Genomic DNA, 18,633 nt, shown 5'->3' with positions numbered 1-18,633 from the left:
ACCGCCTCTCTTCTTTCTTGACGGAGGGTCCAAGTCTCCTGGATCATATTTTTTGAGAAAATCACGTTCGACTCCGTTTGATATTCCGTTTCTTCGAAACACTGAAATAGGCAAAAAACAGCAATTCTGGGCTGGGCCTCCGGTTAATAGGTTAGTCCCAAAAGTAATATAAAAGTGGAAAATAAAGCCCAATATGGTCCAAAACAGTAGATAATATAGCATGGAGCAATCAAAAATTATAGATACGTTGGAGACGTATCAGGCATCCCCAAGCTTAATTTCTGCTCGTCCTCGAGTAGGTAAATGATAAAAGGAGAATTTTTGATGCAGAGTGCTACTTGGCATAATTTCAATGTAACTCTTCTTAATTGTGGTATGAATATTCAGATCCGAAAGATTCAAGACAAAAGTTCATATTGACATAATAATACTTCAAGCATACTAACAAAGCAATTATGTCTTCTCAAAATAACATGGCCAAAGAAAGTTATCCCTACAGAATCATATAGTTTGGCTATGCTCTATCTTCACCACACAAAGTATTTAAATCATGCACAACCCCGATGACAAGCCAAGCAATTGTTTCATACTTTTGACATTTTCAAAGCTTTTTCAATCTTCACGCAATATATGAGCCTAAGCCATGGATATAGCACTATATGTGGAATAGAATGGTGGTTGTGGAGAAGACAAAAAGAGGGGAAGATAGTCTCACATCAACTAGGCGTACCAACGGGCTATGGAGATGCCCATCAATAGATATCAATGTGAGTGAGTAGGGATTGCCATGCAACGGATGCACTAGAGCTATAAGTATATGAAAGCTCATCAAAAGAAACTAAGTGGGTGTGCAGCCAACTCGCTTGCTCACGAAGACCTAGGGCATTTTGAGGAAGCCCATCATTGGAATATACAAGCCAAGTTCTATAATGTAAAATTCCCACTAGTATATGAAAGTGACAAAATGAGAGACTCTCTATCATAAAGATCATGGTGCTACTTTGAAGCACAAGTGTGGTAAAAGGATAGTAACATTGTCCCTTCTCTTTTTTTCTCTCTTTTTTTTATTTGGGCCTTTCTCTTTGTTTTATGGCCTCTTTTTTTTCTTTCCCTTTTTTTTATTTTTCATCCGGCGTCTCATCCCCACTTATGGGGGAATCATAGTCTCCATCATCCTTTCCTCACTTGGGACAATGCTCTAAAAATGATGATCATCACACTTTTATTTTTCTTACAACTCAACAATTACAACTCGATACTTAGAACAAAATATGACTATATGAATGCCTCCGGCGGTGTACCGGGATATGCAATGAATCAAGAGTGACATGTATGAAAGAATTATGAACGGTGGCTTTGCCACAAATACGATGTCAACTAAATGATCATGCTAGCAATATGACAATGATGGAGCGTGTCATAATAAACGGGATGGTGGAAAATTGCATGGCAATATATCTCGGAATGGCTATGTAAATGCCATGATAGGTAGGTATGGTGGCTGTTTTGAGGAAGATATATGGTGGGTGTATGATACCGGCGAAAAGTGTGCAGTATTAGAGAGGCTAGCAATGGTGGAAGGATAGGAAAAATGCGTATAATCCATGGACTCAACATTAGTCATGAAGAACTCATATACTTACTGCAAAAATCTAGAAGTTATCAAAGCAAAGTATTACGCGCATGATCCTAGGGGGATAGATTGGTAGGAAAAGACCATCGCTCGTCCCCGACCGCCACTCATAAGGAAGACAATCAATAAATAAATCATGCCCCGACTTCATCACATAACGGTTCAACATACGTGCATGCTACGGGAATCACAAACTTTAACACAAGTATTTCTCAAATTCATAACTACTCAACTAGCATGACTCTAATATTACCATCTTCATATCTCAAAACAATTATCAAGCATCAAACTTTTCTTAGTATTCAACGCACTCAAAAGAAAGTTTTACAAATCTTGAATACCAAGCATATTATTATTATTAAGCAAATTACCATGCTATTTAAGACTCTCAAAATAATCTAAGTGAAGCATGAGAGATCAATAGTTTCTATAAAACAAATCCACCACCGTGCTCTAAAAGATATAAGTGAAGCACTAGAGCAAAACTATAAAGCTCAAAAGATATAAGTGAAGCACATAGAGCAAAACTATAAAGCACAAAAGATATAAGTGAAGCACATAGAGTATTCTAACAAATTCCAATTCATGTATGGCTCTCTCAAAAGGTGTGTACAGCAAGGATGATTGTGGTAAACTAAAAATCAAAGACTCAAATCATACAAGACGCTCCAAGCAAAACACATATCATGTGGTGAATAAAAATATAGCTCCAAGTAAAGTTACCGATGGAAGTAGACGAAAGAGGGGATGCCTTCCAGGGCATCCCCAAGCTTTGACTTTTTGGTGTCCTTGGATTATATTGGGGGTGCCATGGGCATCCCCAATCTTAGGCTCTTGCCACTCCTTATTCCATAATCCATCAAATAATTTCACCCAAAACTTGAAAACTTCATAACACAAAACTCAACAGAAATCTCGTGAGCTCCGTTAGCGAAAGAAAACAAAAGACCACTTCAAGGTACTGTAATGAACTCATTCTTTATTTATATTGGTGTTAAACCTACTATATTCCAACTTCTCTATGGATTATAAACTATTTTATTAGCCATAGATTCATCAAAATAAGCAAACAACACACGAAAAACAGAATCTGTCAAAAACAGAACAGTCTGTAGTAATCTGTAAATAACGCAAACTTCTGGAACTACAAAAAATCAGCCAAACTAGGAAGACCTAGGAAATTTGTTTATTGACCAGAAGCAATTGAAATCACTATTTTATCACGTTCTGGTGCATCATCCTTTCCTTTTCGGGGAAAACCAACGCAGTGCTAAAAAAGGTAGCAGTGCACAACCTTCACCTGCATTAAGTTATGGAAATTCCTACAAAGTGACCCGCTGAGTTCCATAGAAAACACATTCGGAGATTGTTTTTTCCGATATGTCCATAAATTTGATGATGACGAAGGCACGCAAAAATAAAGTGAATTTTAGTAGAATGCAAGTTCGACAAAAGATATCGTGACCTATTGAATTCTGTATAGAACACGTTAAGGGTTTGTTTTCTTCGATGGTCCATAAGATTTGAAGAGGGCGAATGCACGCAAAGTAAAGTGAATTTTAGTACGATGCAATTTCGGTAGAAGATATCATGGCATATTGAATTTCATAGACAACATGTTCTAGAATTTGGTATCTTTGATGATGAATAAGATTTGAAGATGGTGAAGGCACGCAAAACAAAGTGATTTTTAGTATGATGCAAGTTTTGCGAGAGATGTACATTTTGTGGCTCGTCGCGGACTATTGATGAGCTAGCTACTTGGATGGTATTGCCAAAAGGCACGCCGCAACACACAAGCATCTCGTGCATTTCAGTTATGGAAATTCTAGAGCGTGACATGTCGAATTTTGTATGAAACACATTCCAAGATTGGCTTTTTTATGTTTCCATAAAATTTGAAGAGAAGGCACACAAGTAAAAGTCAATTTTAGTAGAATACATGTTCTACAGAAGATGTCGTGACCTATTGAATTTCGTAGAAAACACATTTCGGTGTTTGGTTTCTTCAATGATCCATAAGATTTTAAGAGGGTGAAGGCACACAAAATAAACTGAATTTTAGTACAATGCAAGTTCGGCAGAAGATGGCGTGACGTATTGAAATTCATAGGTAGCATGTTCTGGAGTTTGGTTTCTTCGACGATCCATAAGATTTAAAGATGGTTAAGGCACGCAAAATAAAGTGAATTTTAGTACGATGAAATTTTGCAGGAGATGTACATTTTTTGGCTGGTCGCGGACTATTGAAGGGCTAGCTACTTGGATGGTTTGCCAAAAGGTACAAGGCAACACACAAGCATATCATGCATTTCAGTTATGGAAAATTCTAGTGTGTGACCTGTTGTATTCCGTAGAAAACACGTTTTGAGATATATTTTGTACGTGTCCATAAGATTTGAAGAGGGTGAAGGAACACATAAAAAGGGTGAACTTTAGTAGAATGCAAGTTCGGCAGAAGATGTCATGACGTATTGAACTTCGTAGGCATTATGTTCTGGAGTTTGGTTTCTTGGATGATCCATAAGATTTGAAGATGATGAACGCACACAAAATAAAGTGAATTTAGTACGATGCAAGTTTTGTAGGAGATGTACATTTTGTGGCTCGTTGCGTACTATTGATGGATTAACTACCTGGATGGTATTGCCAAAAGGCACAAGGCAACACACAAGCATATCGTGCATTTCAGCTATGGAAAATTCTACAGTATGACCTGTTGAATTCCGTAGAGAACATGTTTTGAGATAATTTTTTATGTGCCATAAAATTTGAATAGGGTGAAGGCACACAAAATAAAATTCAATTTTAGTAGAATGCAAGTTTGGCAGACAATGTCGTGACATATTGAACTTCAGCAAAATGTTCTAGAGTTTGGTTTCTTCCATGATCCATAATATTTGAAGATGTTGAAGGCACACAAAAAAAGTGAATTTTAGTATGATGCAAGTTTTGCAGGAGATGTACATTTTGTGGCTCGTCGCGGGCTATTGACAGGCTAGCTACTTGGATGGTATTGCCAAAAGGCACAAGGCAACACACAAGCATATCAAGCATTTCAGTTATGGAAAATTCTAGAGTGTGACATGTTGAATTCCGTAGAAAACATGTTTCGAGATTGTTTTTTTTATGTGCCCATACAAATTGAAGTGGGTGAAGGCACGCAAAAGAAAAGTCAATTTTAGTAGAATGCAAGTTCTGCAGAAGATGTCTTGACCTATAGAATTTTGTAGAGAATACATTTTGTAGTTTGGTTTCTCCGATGATCCATAAGATTTGAAGAGGGTGAAAGAACACAAAATAAAATGAATTCAGTAGAATGCAAGTTCTACAGAAGATGTCATGACCTATTAAATTTTGTAGAAAACACGTTCTAGAGTTTGGTTTCTTCTATGATCCATGAGATATGAAGATGGTGCGATGCAAGGTTTGTGTACATTTTGTGGCTTGTCGCGGACTATTGACGGACTATCTACTTGGATGTTACTGCCAAAAGGAAGACGATGGTGCATTCAGATGTGGGAAAATTGTACTCCCTCCGTTCATTTTTATAAGTCATTTCAGACAAGTGAAATTGAGTTGGTTTGCACACTGTCTGAAACATCTACAAAGCCTTATAAAAGTTAATAGAGGGAGTAGAAATAATACCGTGTCGGCGCGCTCATAGCTCTTCACCGTACAATGTACAAGGGGCCAACGTATTATAAAATTTAGGAAACATGTTCCGGATATTTTTCTTCTTCGATGCTCCATAAATTTTAAAGATGTTGAAAGCACACAATATAATGTGAATCTTTCGTGGGTTCATACATTTTTAAGTGTTGTACTCCTTTCGGTGGTTTAAATTTTTTTCCGAACCTGATGTATGTAGACACGTTTTAGTGTGTTTGTTCACTAATTTTTTGGTCTGTATGTAGTTCCTACCAAAATATTCAAAACATCTTATAACGTCGTGACATATTAGTTTACAAAGGGAGTACTTGTGAACTGAGGAAGTAGTCCATAGATCTACATAGTGCATTTTTTGGTTCTATATATCTTTGTACCAACCCATGGGCCCGCATGTCACTGCTATGACGATGATGAGCAGATCACCGACTCTTCTTCACTCTCGTGCGTGGCCACAACATTTTCAGCATACCGTTTTCAGGCCCACGCACGGGGCTTCAACCTCCGCCTCACATGGTGGCACGTGTGGAGCTCCTGTTCGCTCAAGTCAACCACGGCGCACTCCACCCGCCGATACTCTCCTTCCGAGAGCACGTTTCTGTGAGACCCGAACATTCTTCTCAAAAATCCTGAAATTTCTGCGCCTTCAATTCAGTCTCCCGTGGCCGGCTACGTGTGTACCGGTATCTTCGAAATCTCGCCCGCCTCGAGGAGCGGGCATGTGCCGGTAGCATCTTTCGAACGTGCGATGGTTTGTACGCACCGGCAAAGTCCTGTGGCCATAACGAGCAAACCGTACGCAGACATATATCTCCCGGATGGAGATCCGCCGACGTAGGTGGGCATCCGGAACGGGACAGCCGACCGGTCACGCCTCCGCGGCCGCTCATGCGTGCGTCGGGGGAGGGGGCGATGGGTCGTGGCGGCACGGCGAGACGGACGCCTGTGAGCCGCGCGCGTGGCGTGCGTGCGTGCGTGCGGCGCGGGCGTTGCCGGACCCCGGCCGGTGGGGACAGGGAACTGACCGGCCCGACCGCGACCTGCGTCGTCGTCTCCTGCCAATATGATATCGTCGGAGTAGTATTGGGCCTACTATTGTATATCCGCACGAGGGCGGAGCTGCTCGGCGACGGCGACCTCCGGCGGTGTGGCCGTACGCTGACGAGCAGCACTGGTCGCCGTCCGCTCCGTTGCATCAAAAGAGTTTGGTGAAGTTTGACGCGCACAAGCGCTACCTCCTATGGTATGGCTTATTGATTATGGCCTTTGTGCCTCGCCTTGGGAAAGTTGGGAAACACAACAAAAATGTCTTCTTCCATTGAAGATACATCGTCTCAAGGCCTGAAATAAGTACTGAAAAATACGAGTATTGGTGTTAAGTGATGGGCTGATGATATTGCTGTCCTCCTAACTATTCCTCCTAACTATACAACTACATATTGGTTTGCTTCACAGCCTTAGTTATAAGATAAAATTATTGCTCCAACTGAGCATCACATTCACATCAGCTTTTTATACACCTTAACATGTAGCCGAACCCCGCAAAAAAAAACGCGTACAAGGGGGCAAAGTAGTTTTATTTTTTTTTCATACAAGGAGGAGTCAAAAAATATCATTTTCTGAATTTTACCCCCCCAAAAAAAACTTTTTCGAATGCAGCGATAGAACACATTTCGCCAAAATTAAAAGTGGTGGAATCAAACTCACGACCGACCGAATGGAAATTTCGAATGCAATTATTTTGTAAAACATTCGTTGATCAATTGCCGGTCATCAAGAATATACTGGCTTCGTAAGAATTGGGTGCGAGACGGAAATTTAAGTTCATCCAAATGTTTATATTATGTTTGGCAAAAAGTGCAGTTTGAGGACCAAGTAGGCATCATGGTGATTCTTCAGGTGGTCACGGACAATTTCGAGGGCAAATGTTTGGGACTCTCAATTCTCGAGGGACACATGAAAGATGGCAAACTTCAATCTACAAAAGACAAATTCCTGAAGCAATTAGTGAATTGGATGAAGAAGTATCTTTCTAGAGCGATTGAGGAGAGTTTGATTAAATCTGTCATTTAGGCCTTGCCAACTTATGTGATAGGGACTTTTAGATTTCCCGCTGCTTTATGCGACGACTTGTCTCATTTGATTAGGGACTACTAGTGGGGGAGAAGGAGAAAAGCACAAAAGGTACTCATGGGGAAAAACTATCAAGCCAAAAGGGCATGGAGGCATGGGTTTTCGTGACTTACATTTATTAATGTGGCTCTTTTGGCAATACAGGCTTGACACCTCCTAGTGAATCCCATACCTTTTTATGCTAGACTACTAAGAGATAATATTATCCTAATGATCATTTATTGGACAATCCTTTTCCTCTATTTTTTTCACTGTTGTGGCAAGTAAATCATGCATGGTTTGGAATTATTGAAAAAAGAGTCATGTGGAGAGTGTATGTGGAAAGAATGTCAATATTTGCTGAACAATTGGCTGCCAAGAAAGTCTGGACTAAAAAATTCTAGCAAGAGAGATAGATGAAGGATTAAGTGGGTGTAACATGTTCCTCTCCGGGACAAAGAGTTGGGATGAGGATATGGTTAGACATATTTTTTACCCTCGTGATGCTATACCTATAAGAGTCTTTGTGAGTGTATGCAAATGGTGGAATTCTTCATATTATTTTTGGAGGCTTTTTACCAAGGGGTAAAATGGGGAACTGGGGGGAGGTATTTTTGGTGGATGCGGATTGAGGAATGTCATAACAAGATTTATATATGGTGGAGGTCTTGGCATTCTTCAAACATCATGACTAGCAGAGAAAAAGATTCCTAGCTAAAAGCATAAATCCAGGGGAAATGATAATTAGGGAAAATAAAAAATGGGTGTATCACATAATGATTTGAGAAATCTCTTATATTACATTAAAATACAGTTATTTCATCAATATAAGTACTGTGTTATATACAACAATTTCTACAGCAATAAGCTCAAGCAATTTGGCCATTTATGTTTTATTTACAATGCATAAATGAACAAGCTTGTGCTGGTTGAGGCTAGATATTCTTATCTTATTGTCAATGTACCTGAAAGGAAATTCATAGGTGTCAGGACAAGAATTAATTATCAAATATGTCGAGCCAACAATGACCACCAACAAATTGGTCAGTCCATAACTCTTATCTTTTAAGTCAAAAAAGGGAAATGGGAGTCGAGTCTTACAAGATCTCCATGACAAATTCTCCTCCGGTTTCTAAAGGAAACTGTACGCCACCAACTTGAGTAACGCCTTCATTCATGGACACGCTGAAGGTATTGTTGTTCCCAGTTTTGCTGCAAGTTCAACACAACATACTTAGCACAAAAATATAAGTGTACCTTTTGTAGTAGTGTTGAAGTGGAGGTGTATAAATCAGGATCACAAGGGAACTCCAAGAGAGGAACAGAAAAAATCTGTGTGACCCGAATTTTGATACATGTCCATAATGGATAGTAACAGACTGCTGTATGAAGCTTGTGCGGCAACAGCGTATTGATGTATGAAAGTAGTCATGAAGTGAGTCAATGTCCCGATGGTTTAAACATCTATGAAGTCATTTGTATGTACCATTCTTATAGTCTTTACGCAGCACGTGTAACATCACCTCTCCTGCATGTGACCATGTGTACAGAATATTGTACTGTACAGTCAATGCATGTTCGCATTTCCTTCTGGCATTAAGGAAATATATTACCGTTTTATTTGATTTTGTCAACATATTAGTTTTAAGAGTTGTACATCACATGTACTGACGGAATGGAGTAAAGATACTCACACTATATTTGCTTCATTATCGTTGACGATTGAAACGATCCGAGAGAGGAAATACACATAAACATATATGCAGTTCTTCAAACTTACCATATGTTGCCTCTTGCACTGAGGCTGACACCTGGAAAGGGGTTCACCAAATTCTTCAGTTGCCCATCTTCCTTTATGGTCTGAATGAATAGTTGATTCGCGTCAAGTACCAAGAAACACACGAGAGTATCATATCATCTTTTTCCTCGGCTTTTCTGAAGTTCTGTAGCTTACCTGGAAATCCTTGAGACCGGCAGATGCAACAGATGACCAGCTTCCACCTCCACTCTCACTCTGCAGATACAACTAAATATATGAAAGGGAAAACACATCCTACAAGCAGTGGAAGTTACCCCTACCCCTCATATGCCATCTCTAAAGTATAGTATATATTCTCCTGTATCATTTTGAAAATACTTAATTACTTATGCGATTACATGGAAAATTGCACAGGAGTCAGATAGTTTTGAACCCATTTTCTTAAAACCTTCGTATTTTTACACAGAAAAGAATTAGTCTCTGAACCATTAGATTGCATTCAGGACAGCCAAAAAAATTGTGAATAACAGGAGTCATGACTACCAAGTCAGTTGCATTCGTCAAACATAAATATGCATTAGCTCTCAGGCCCTTCAAAAATGCAGAAAAGCATCCACCTTCTTTGACTCTAGCGAGAATCATAACTTCAATCTCGGTCTGATACCCGTACAATTTTTTATGTTCTTTTATAAGGGTGGCTGGGAAGAACCCTAGTGTAAATAGATTTACACAGAAATCATAACAAACTGTACAATATGATTACTGGAAAAGAAGATAGAGAAAAATGATGTTACTCATAAGTGTCTGGGAGTGCTTTGTTATATTTTGATTTCCATAGTCAACTAATCAATCATAATAAAATCATGACCAACAAGAAATCAAGCTCTACAGAAAAGAAATGGCATGCATAGAAATCTCAAATCGCTGTTGTAATGCTTATGTAAAGGTTGACCTCTGAAGCCCATAACAGTTGCCATTCTCCCGCTAGGGTATTCATATCAACCACAACCCCTTTTCTGCTTGAAGTAAGATCATCTATAGCCTGGCCAACAAGCATATTGTACAAATGAATACCTCATGTTACTGCTATAACGGACGTCCAAGATATAATAACACACCTCTTTTACTCTGGTTCCTGCAGATATAGCTGACAACAACATTTGCCTTGGGTCTGCACTTTTCTGGAGAACAAATGTGGTTCCCTGCACTACATGTTGTTTTGGAAAGCTAATAAAATACAAGGAGGTCTGGAAAAACCGCATATTTTATGGAGAAGTGCTTTACATATACTCCACCATGGGTTCAACAAAATTGAGAGAATAATTATGCAATTCAAAACCCTAAATCCATGGCTGCAACGTTACATGCAGACAATGTATTACATACCTTGTTTCCCCTTGAAATACGTATGTTCCCACTACGAGATAAGTATGTAGTGTCAAGCCAACCCTTTGCTTCATCCCCAAGAAGCCTGAATGGCACCGGATATGGAACCTTAAATGGCAAGAACTTGAAAGCGAATGCTGCTCGGTCAAAACGGAAGAGAATGCGCTTCCCATCGTTTATAGTTGCTTCTGCCTGATATTTTGTTTAACAAACCTCATTGCAAAATCATGTAGAACATCCTTAAAGCACTATAGATGTACCACTTAGCAGTAGCATAAGTAAGAGCATATATCCTCCTTGAATATAATCAACAGTTCCAGACTACTAGTTTAGGTATCCATATTTAAGGGAGCAGAAGCCATCTCTTCCCAACATTCTACATTTTTACTATGGCAATAGATCAATTGAACACTCAGTGAGTCTTCAACATTTCCAATAATAAAAAAATACATATTAATTCAGCAGTAATCTTCTATCCGCCAAGTCTTATGAAAGAACCACACTAAGAAAAATGAACGATATTTATGTGTTTGGCTCTACTACCGGCTTTGTAATGTACTAACGAGGACATGACCACCGTAGATAGAACCACTACTACCTCTACTTCCACTTGCTGGTCAAAAGAAGGTTCAAGCACAAGTTAAGACCAAGAATCTAAGTTCAAAAGAGGAATCAATGTCAAGACCAAGAAGAAAATGACGATCATGTCACTCAAGATGAAGACAGTGCATGAAGACAATGTGTTGCTTGGTGACTTATATTATAAAATGAAGCCTCTCCATGAAGGTAAAAAAGAATTCTTGGGCACAGAGTAATCCAGTTGTCAAAGTCTACTCCACCGAATCAATATCATGGTTTTCATCGAAAGATCAGGACACCCATAATGGTATCATGTATTATACAACGTGTTTCAGTATAGCGCTACCGTATCCCCTCCGGTCTATCCTAAAACACTGTTATTAGCAAAAAAATCAGATGATCAAGTGAATTTATATTTATTAATTTTGTTGTTTAGCTCCTGATAATATTGGTCCTCATATTAATTCCAGCGTTGTATTTACTCTGTGCAGGAAATACCCATGCACTTCCCTCTAGCATGACATTGAAGCTTACTTTACATATATTATTATATAATTCTTCTACAACCCGATGAGTTTCTATATAGAACCAGACTCTGGAAGACACAATTAGACACTGAGGGCAGCAATAAATGAAGCAGCAGAATTTGGGGCAAGACTATCACGAGCATATTTATGGTTGAATAGGAAACATCAAAATACACAAAGCTTCCCTATACATTTGAAGCTAAGGCGACATTGAGTTATCGACAGAGCAGTTACCTGTACTGCCAGTTCACCAACTGTTTCTGAAAACTTGACAACGTTGACCACCCTTGGATCATCTGTTCTAAGGTAAACTTCCTGAAAGACGCTGAAAGAGTCAACTCCAACGAATGTCCTCTGCATCAAATGTGAATTGAGAACAAATTTAGTCACTTTTACAGGTGTGAACAATCCAACAGCTGAATACGTAATGCATAGATAAAATACAAAATGGAACATATAGTTGCTCACATGAGCATGCTAGTTTTATTCTACCTGAATGGGGGATGCCGTCCCTGGTCTTGTAGTGAATATGAGCTTCCAACTACCTTCAATTAAACTTGAAGAGGTCTGCATATAAACCATAAATGCTAAGCAGCAACCTTTGTTTTCTAATATATTTTTCTAGAAAATTTACAGCAGTCAAATACATGCATGCTAATGGAGGTATTCATTATTTGTAGTTTCTCTAATAGTCACCTCGATAAATGCTAAGAACAATGTAATACTTCATTCACCATACTTCATCTTCGGTTATAGATGCATTTCAGTTCTTGACACACTGGATGAATGAATTTGTTTCCTTGGTAACCATGCTACAGTCAAAAGTGACAAGTAAACTTAAACGGAGGAAGAACATCTTCTGAACTGGTACAATTAATTAGTTAAACATGATTGGATCATTTGATTTTATTTTTTCTAGAATAATGAAAATTGTTGATGGCAATTCACTTCATGGCACAATATGCATATCTTCAGTTGTGCCCATTTAAAGATCAAAGTATTTCGAGACAAATATGCACATGCTGCCGACAAATGATGGTTATTTTTTGTCCTTTTTTGTAAAACACAAATATACACTTCCATGAGTTCATCAGGTAACTCAATACCTACCTTCAAGCACAAATCATACAGAAAAAAAGCACAAGGCCACCTACCGGATCGGGCACACCTTCCAGCGCCTCCAGAGTCTGCACTGCGCTTTCCACCTCCTGCACATGCGGATCACCACGCTTGCATCAGTAACACTAACATTTCAACAAGCACATGGCGCGCGGCTGCGCAGAACACGCGTGTGCTCAAGTCTCAAAGGCAAGTGGGCTGGCTCCTTGCCTGGAGCTGGCGCGGCGCGACTGCACGGCCACGGCCCTGTACGCCGACGAGGGCCTCCAGCAGCGCCTCCTCCGGCTCAGTGTACGACACCTCCCCGGCCGCCACCGCGAGCAGCGGGGCTCCGCGGCGCCAAAGGCGAGGCCGTCTCCGCGAGCGCCGCCCGTAGGAGGTGCTGGAGAGAGGGGGAGAGGGGGAAGAAGGCGGCGCGTAAGAAGGAGGGAGCTTGAGGAGGCCTGTAGGCGCTGCTAATGCGGCGGCCATGGCGCCCGGTAGAAGAAGAACGGGGGCGCGTCGTTTGTTTGTGGCTTTCGTTCGCGCCTCCCGGGTGTAGTGCGCCGGTGTTGGATGGGCAATCGATCTGCTGGACCAGCAGTTGGGCGCCACGTGGACGGGATGGTTGCCACGGCCGTTATTTACACGGACGCTGCTCTACCTTCTCCGTGTACATGCTCCCATCGGTACTCTCCACCGCTCAATTTTTATCCAACGCTTGTGTGAGTCCTTCAGTACATCACTTTTTCCTCCTTGAAAAAGACAACTCTTAACACTTAACTAAAAAGAAAACATGAAAAAAAATAATGAAATTTTCAAGCATGGTGGAGAAGGATTTTCGGGAAATTTTCATACGCAATGGAGAGATGAGTTTTGGCTTACTATGTTTGCACACAAACAGTCTCACATGCCGGTGATATAATAAGCCGACGACGTTGCTGCCTTCGATGAGCGACACAACGGAGGCAACATTGGTTTCTAGTGTGACATGCCGGACCAACCATACGTGTGAGGGAGGCGAACATAATATTTACTTCAGTTTTATTGGTTGGCTAACCATGCCATATTTTTGTCAGTTGAGTGTAATTAATGATAAGATGCAGCTCTCGGGCGATTGCTCGGATTGGATCGACACATCAACAACTATCGAAAATGTAACATGTGGTTTTCCACGTCCACATGATCGATAAAAATTCCAATTATGAAGGTGTTGCCTTTTCTACCCCCACCCCCTCTCGCCCTTAACTGTCGTCATCTTTGTTGTATACTCTTGAAACCACCTTACTCCTCTCCAAATCATCACCCTAATCATTGCTTGACTTCCTTCCCCACTAATGTCGACTATATCATGATGACGGTCATTGGTGTAGTTTGTACGACAACGTGCATCATAGAGATGGGCGGTGATTTTGTTCGGAAGTGATACCTAGAAGCCGAGTCCACTGCTTTCTTCACAACCTGGAAGGCCATAGGCGACAACAACCAACGTTTCATCTTGACCGTTGGATGTGATGTGACCACTGGCGGAGCTATTTCTATTGCTACAGGGGCCATGCCCCCCCCCCAGTCCATGAACTTTTTCTAAAGAAACTCTATTTTGGGTGGCACAAATTGTATTTCGTCATTTGCCCCCTCTGCTCTTCCTCGCTAGCTCCGCCACTGGACGTGACCACGTCGTTCAAGATCCAAAGGGTAGAAGGGGATTCTAACATGCATGATCAATACCCTTACATGGCCCTCAGTTCACAATTGGAGAGCCTTTTCTGCATGGGGACCCGTCCAACACGAACGCAAAATGTTGGTGTGCAGTTCGCGGCTGATGGATCCACTCACTCATTTACATCTCAATGACAAAGAGTGGGAGATGATCACCCTCGATGGTATTGTGAGGAAGATCGTCGAAGAGGCGAAGCGTTGACGGTTGCAATTTCATGGAGGGTACGACTTTAGCTTCGAAATTGCTTTACGGATGACACTGGCCGCACGAACATGAAAGTGGAACGTTGCCATGTCGAGCATGCCGACGCTGGCTCAATCATGCAAGCGGAAGCTTCTTGACGAGGCGGCCGTCCAGACTTGCTCCATTGCCTTGGAAGACATGCGGGCGAGCCCCACCCACCTGGAATGCAGATATTATTGGAAACCAATAACTGCCACACGTGTGGTGGGAGCAACACCCGCCCACACACCGTGTGTGGTGTGAGTAGAAGACAGCCCACACGTGCCATGTGTGGGCGAATATTAGAACCGCCCACACGTGTGGCAGGAGGAACACCCTACCACACACCCCTGTATCAACATACATGTTTCGTGCGGGATCGAACCTAGACCGAATGATTTCCTGTTGGCACAACATGACGCTGGCAACGAAAAAAGCACATGCAGCCCAGTTACCTATTGCTTCACTAAAACAAGCCAAAAAACAGCACCAGGAACATGTGTTTATAAAAATTAAAAACAATACAGTTGCCGTATAGTACATACGTGCCAACAAAAACAATTTGACTTGTGTCAGAATTTTTTTGCCATGGCAACAAGTTTGCAAAGTGTACATGGAAAAGTATTGTATAAAATGATATATATACATATATATGTAATGCCATGGCGCAACAAGTTTGATAGAGTTGCTGTATACGAATGATTTCTATTAAAATTGCTGTTATTGATCTGGTTATGAAAAATATGGTCTAAAAGTATTGGAATTACCATGGTCTAAGCAGTAAACAATGCCAACGCAAAAACTACATATTGATTATACCCAAGGAAAAAAATTGGTTGAAAATTTGCCATGACATCTCTACTGCTATATGATGGCAAATTGTATGAATTTGCCATGGAAAATATTGTTGTTTCCCAAGCTAAAAACATGGCAAGTTTTGCAGCAGGGGTGCATATCAACTTGCCATCACATAAAAATTCAAACAAATGCCATGTTTTCAAAAAACAAAACAAAAAATCATGGTCGTCATCATGGAGGACGACCTCCTGGTCGGCATCTTAGTCGACGTCTAGGCCGGGGAGGAGTTACATTGCCATTGTCAAATGGAAAGTAGATTTTGCCGTGTTGCTAAAGGAAAAGAACATTGCCATGACCCTTAAACTACATTTGCCATGCTTGAACTTAATTTGCCATGGGGCAAATAAAATTGCGATGGTATCTATTTTTGAAACATGAGTAAATCTAATGTTGCCATGGTCCCGTTAAATTTGCCATGGTCCCTTCAAAGAAGAAAATTTGCCATGTTGCAAAAAAGGAGAAAATTTACCATGGTCCTTAAAATTGGAAATTGCCATGCTCCGAAAATTGCATTTGCCATGATACACACACTAAGTTTGCCATGGTCCTGTTCGAAAACAAAATTTGCAAGCTTGTAAAAGAAGGAAGAAAATCTGCCATGCTCCATAAACTACCGTTGCCATGAAAGATGCACTGAGATTGCCATGGTCCCATTGAAAACAGAAAATTTGCCATGTTGCAATAAAGAAAGAAAATTTGCCATGGTTCATATAATTAAAAATTTGCCATGCCCCGTAAACTACATTTGCCATGGTCCCATTCAAAAAGAAAATTTGCCGTGTTGCAAAGAAGGACGAAAAATTGCCACGCTCCACGAACTGCCATGAAAGAAAATTTGCCATGGTCCCGTTCAAAAAATAGAAAATTTGTATGAGGCATAGACTAAAAAATGCCATGATCCATAAACTATAAGTCCCATGATGCATTCACTAAATTTTCCATGGGCCCGTTCAAAAAGAAAAATGCCATGCTGCAAAAAAAAAGAGAAGACATTTGCCATGGTCCATATAATAAAATTGCCATGTTCCATAAACTATATTTTCCACGATCTATTAAACTAAAATCTGTGGTCCAAACAAAAGTGATTTTTGGACATGTTGCAAACAAAAGAAATTGCCATGCTCCGTAAACTACAGTTGCCCATGCTCCATGAAAGTAAATTGCCATGGTCAAAAAATATGAAGCAATTTTTCCATGTTAAAAAGAAAGAGAAAATTGCCATGGCAAAAGCATGTTCAAATTTGCCATGGTATTTACCAAAACTTGCCATATTTTATGTGATTAAAATTGCCATGTATGAGAAAACAACACAAAAAATGATTAAATTTGCCATGGCAAAACTGCATATTCAGATTTGACATGGCAAAAACTTCCATACTTCACATTTGCCATGGCAAAATGCATATTCAAATTTGCCATGGCAGAAAAAATGAATATTTCAAATTTGCCATGGAAAAAAAATGCATATTTTAAATTTGCCATGGCAAATGTATGATCAAATTTGCCATGGCAAAAATGCATGTTCAAATTTGCCATGGTATTTTACCAATATTTGCCATCTTTTAGTATGATTAAATTGTTGTGTAGGTGAAACAACGCAAAAAATGATCAAATTTGCCATGGAAAAAATGCATAATCAAAAATTGTAGTTGGATTTTTTTTCAAATTTACCATGGTTTCATAGAATAATTTGCCACGAATATGAAATGATAAGGAAAATGATGAAAAATTACCATGGCAAATGTATGTTCAAAATTTGCCATGAATTTTTTTTATCAAAGCCAGGGCAACTACTCGTAACATATTATGCCCATGGCAACAAATTTTTCATGGCAACTCCACTACATAACTTCGTGATCCCCTTGGCTTCCTCTCACATGATGAAGTTGCTACAGAAAAAAGCAAGGCTAGGAGGAAGCCAGGGGAATCTCTACTGACCAATGCACATCGTTCCATTCCCCCTATCATCTCCATGAGTTAGCTACTAGCACACATTAGTCAGCAACAACGCTACAGAACATGGACCAAAATAGCAGTTAGCAGCAACAGTTAGCAAAATGCAGAGCGCCAAATTTTGGGGGCAGTGCGACACTGTTGAAGCAGAGCATCCAGCGGCTAGCCCCCCGGATGTATCTAGCAGGGGATGGACTCACCATGGAGGGCAGTGGCGCCAGCTAGAGGAGTGGGAGGAGGTTGCTCTGGGGTTGCGACGAGCAGTACCAAGAGCGCCGCGGTAGCACTGATGCTCGGGCTCACGGCAAGAGGCGATAGTCGTCGGGGGCACCAGCCTCTGCAAGGGGTGGAGCCGAGCCCAAATCGCCTGCGTAGCAGAAACGTCGTCGGACCGTGCAGCCCCAAGCGCGGCGGCCTTCTTGTCCTCGCCGGAATCGAACCCGCCGCCAAAACTGCTCGTGGCACCATCCTTCTACTGTGCGCATGCACACCTCCGCCGCCGCCGCCACGCACGGAGACGAAGGGAGAGCGCCACCGCCGCGCACGGAGACGAAGGAAGAGCGCCGCCGCCGCACTCCTCCATGTCAGGCCGTCATGGGAGGCCGCAGCCGTCGAAGCAGGGGCCTCCGTCGATGCGGGGTGGGTGGAGGGGAGCTCCTCGGCGCAAGGCTTTCGCGGGAGCAGCGGAGCTCCTCGTCGCGTAGCTGCACTCCTCCATGCCCGCCGCTGTTGACGCGGAGGCCGCCGTCGATGCGGGGGGAAGGCTCCGCCACAGCCGCTCTAGCGAGTGGAGTGGGGGTGGGGGCCTGAGGCGAGAGGATAAGGTGCGCTGGTCCTTCGGCAGATGCTTGAAGATTCAACATCTAAGGGCTTCTTTGATTCAAAGGAATTTTATAGGATTTCTAGAGGATTGAAATCCTTAGAATTTTTTCCTATGTTGGTCCTTTGATTCATAGGATTAGATTTCATAGGAATTTTTCCTATGGAATATTTTGTACTACATTTCATAGGAAACCTAACATCCACTCCAACCTCTTTTTACAATTTCTTTGTTTTTTCTGTGACATCAAACACTCATTGCTAATTCTATAGGATTCAAGTGGGCATGCCACTCCAA

The 18,633-nt window shown here is 41.2% G+C and overlaps 1 protein-coding gene across 1 annotated transcript; it reads right to left on the bottom strand.

The window, feature by feature from the left end:
• Positions 1-8,158: 8,158 nt before the first annotated feature.
• LOC125537742 (probable plastid-lipid-associated protein 12, chloroplastic) lies at positions 8,159-18,099 on the bottom strand. The gene is made up of 12 exons (XM_048701061.1): positions 18,008-18,099; positions 12,995-13,418; positions 12,820-12,873; positions 12,158-12,232; positions 11,900-12,019; positions 10,560-10,751; positions 10,292-10,375; positions 10,126-10,215; positions 9,369-9,428; positions 9,195-9,274; positions 8,516-8,626; positions 8,159-8,379 (listed from the first exon to the last, which is right to left on the bottom strand). The coding sequence occupies exons 1-12, from the start codon at positions 18,097-18,099 to the stop codon at positions 8,301-8,303; spliced, it is 1,461 nt and encodes a 486-aa protein (XP_048557018.1). The 3' UTR covers positions 8,159-8,300.
• Positions 18,100-18,633: the final 534 nt, after the last annotated feature.

This window comes from Triticum urartu, chromosome 2 (genome assembly GCF_003073215.2).
Source record: "Triticum urartu cultivar G1812 chromosome 2, Tu2.1, whole genome shotgun sequence".
NCBI classification, from domain to species: Eukaryota; Viridiplantae; Streptophyta; class Magnoliopsida; order Poales; family Poaceae; genus Triticum; species Triticum urartu.
Note: the sequence above shows the minus strand (reverse complement) of the source record. Positions and strands in the feature narration are given on the sequence as shown.

Coding starts and splice junctions, on each gene's coding strand:
- LOC125537742 (XM_048701061.1), bottom strand. CDS start 18,099: ATGGAGGAGTGCGGCGGCGGCGCTCTTCCTTCGTCTCCGTGCGCGGCG. Junction 12,020..12,157: donor GGACGGCATCCCCCATTCAG/GTAGAATAAAAC, acceptor CATTTGATGCAG/AGGACATTCGTTGGAGTTGA. Junction 10,376..10,559: donor GTATTTCAAGGGGAAACAAG/GTATGTAATACA, acceptor CATGTAGTGCAG/GGAACCACATTTGTTCTCCA.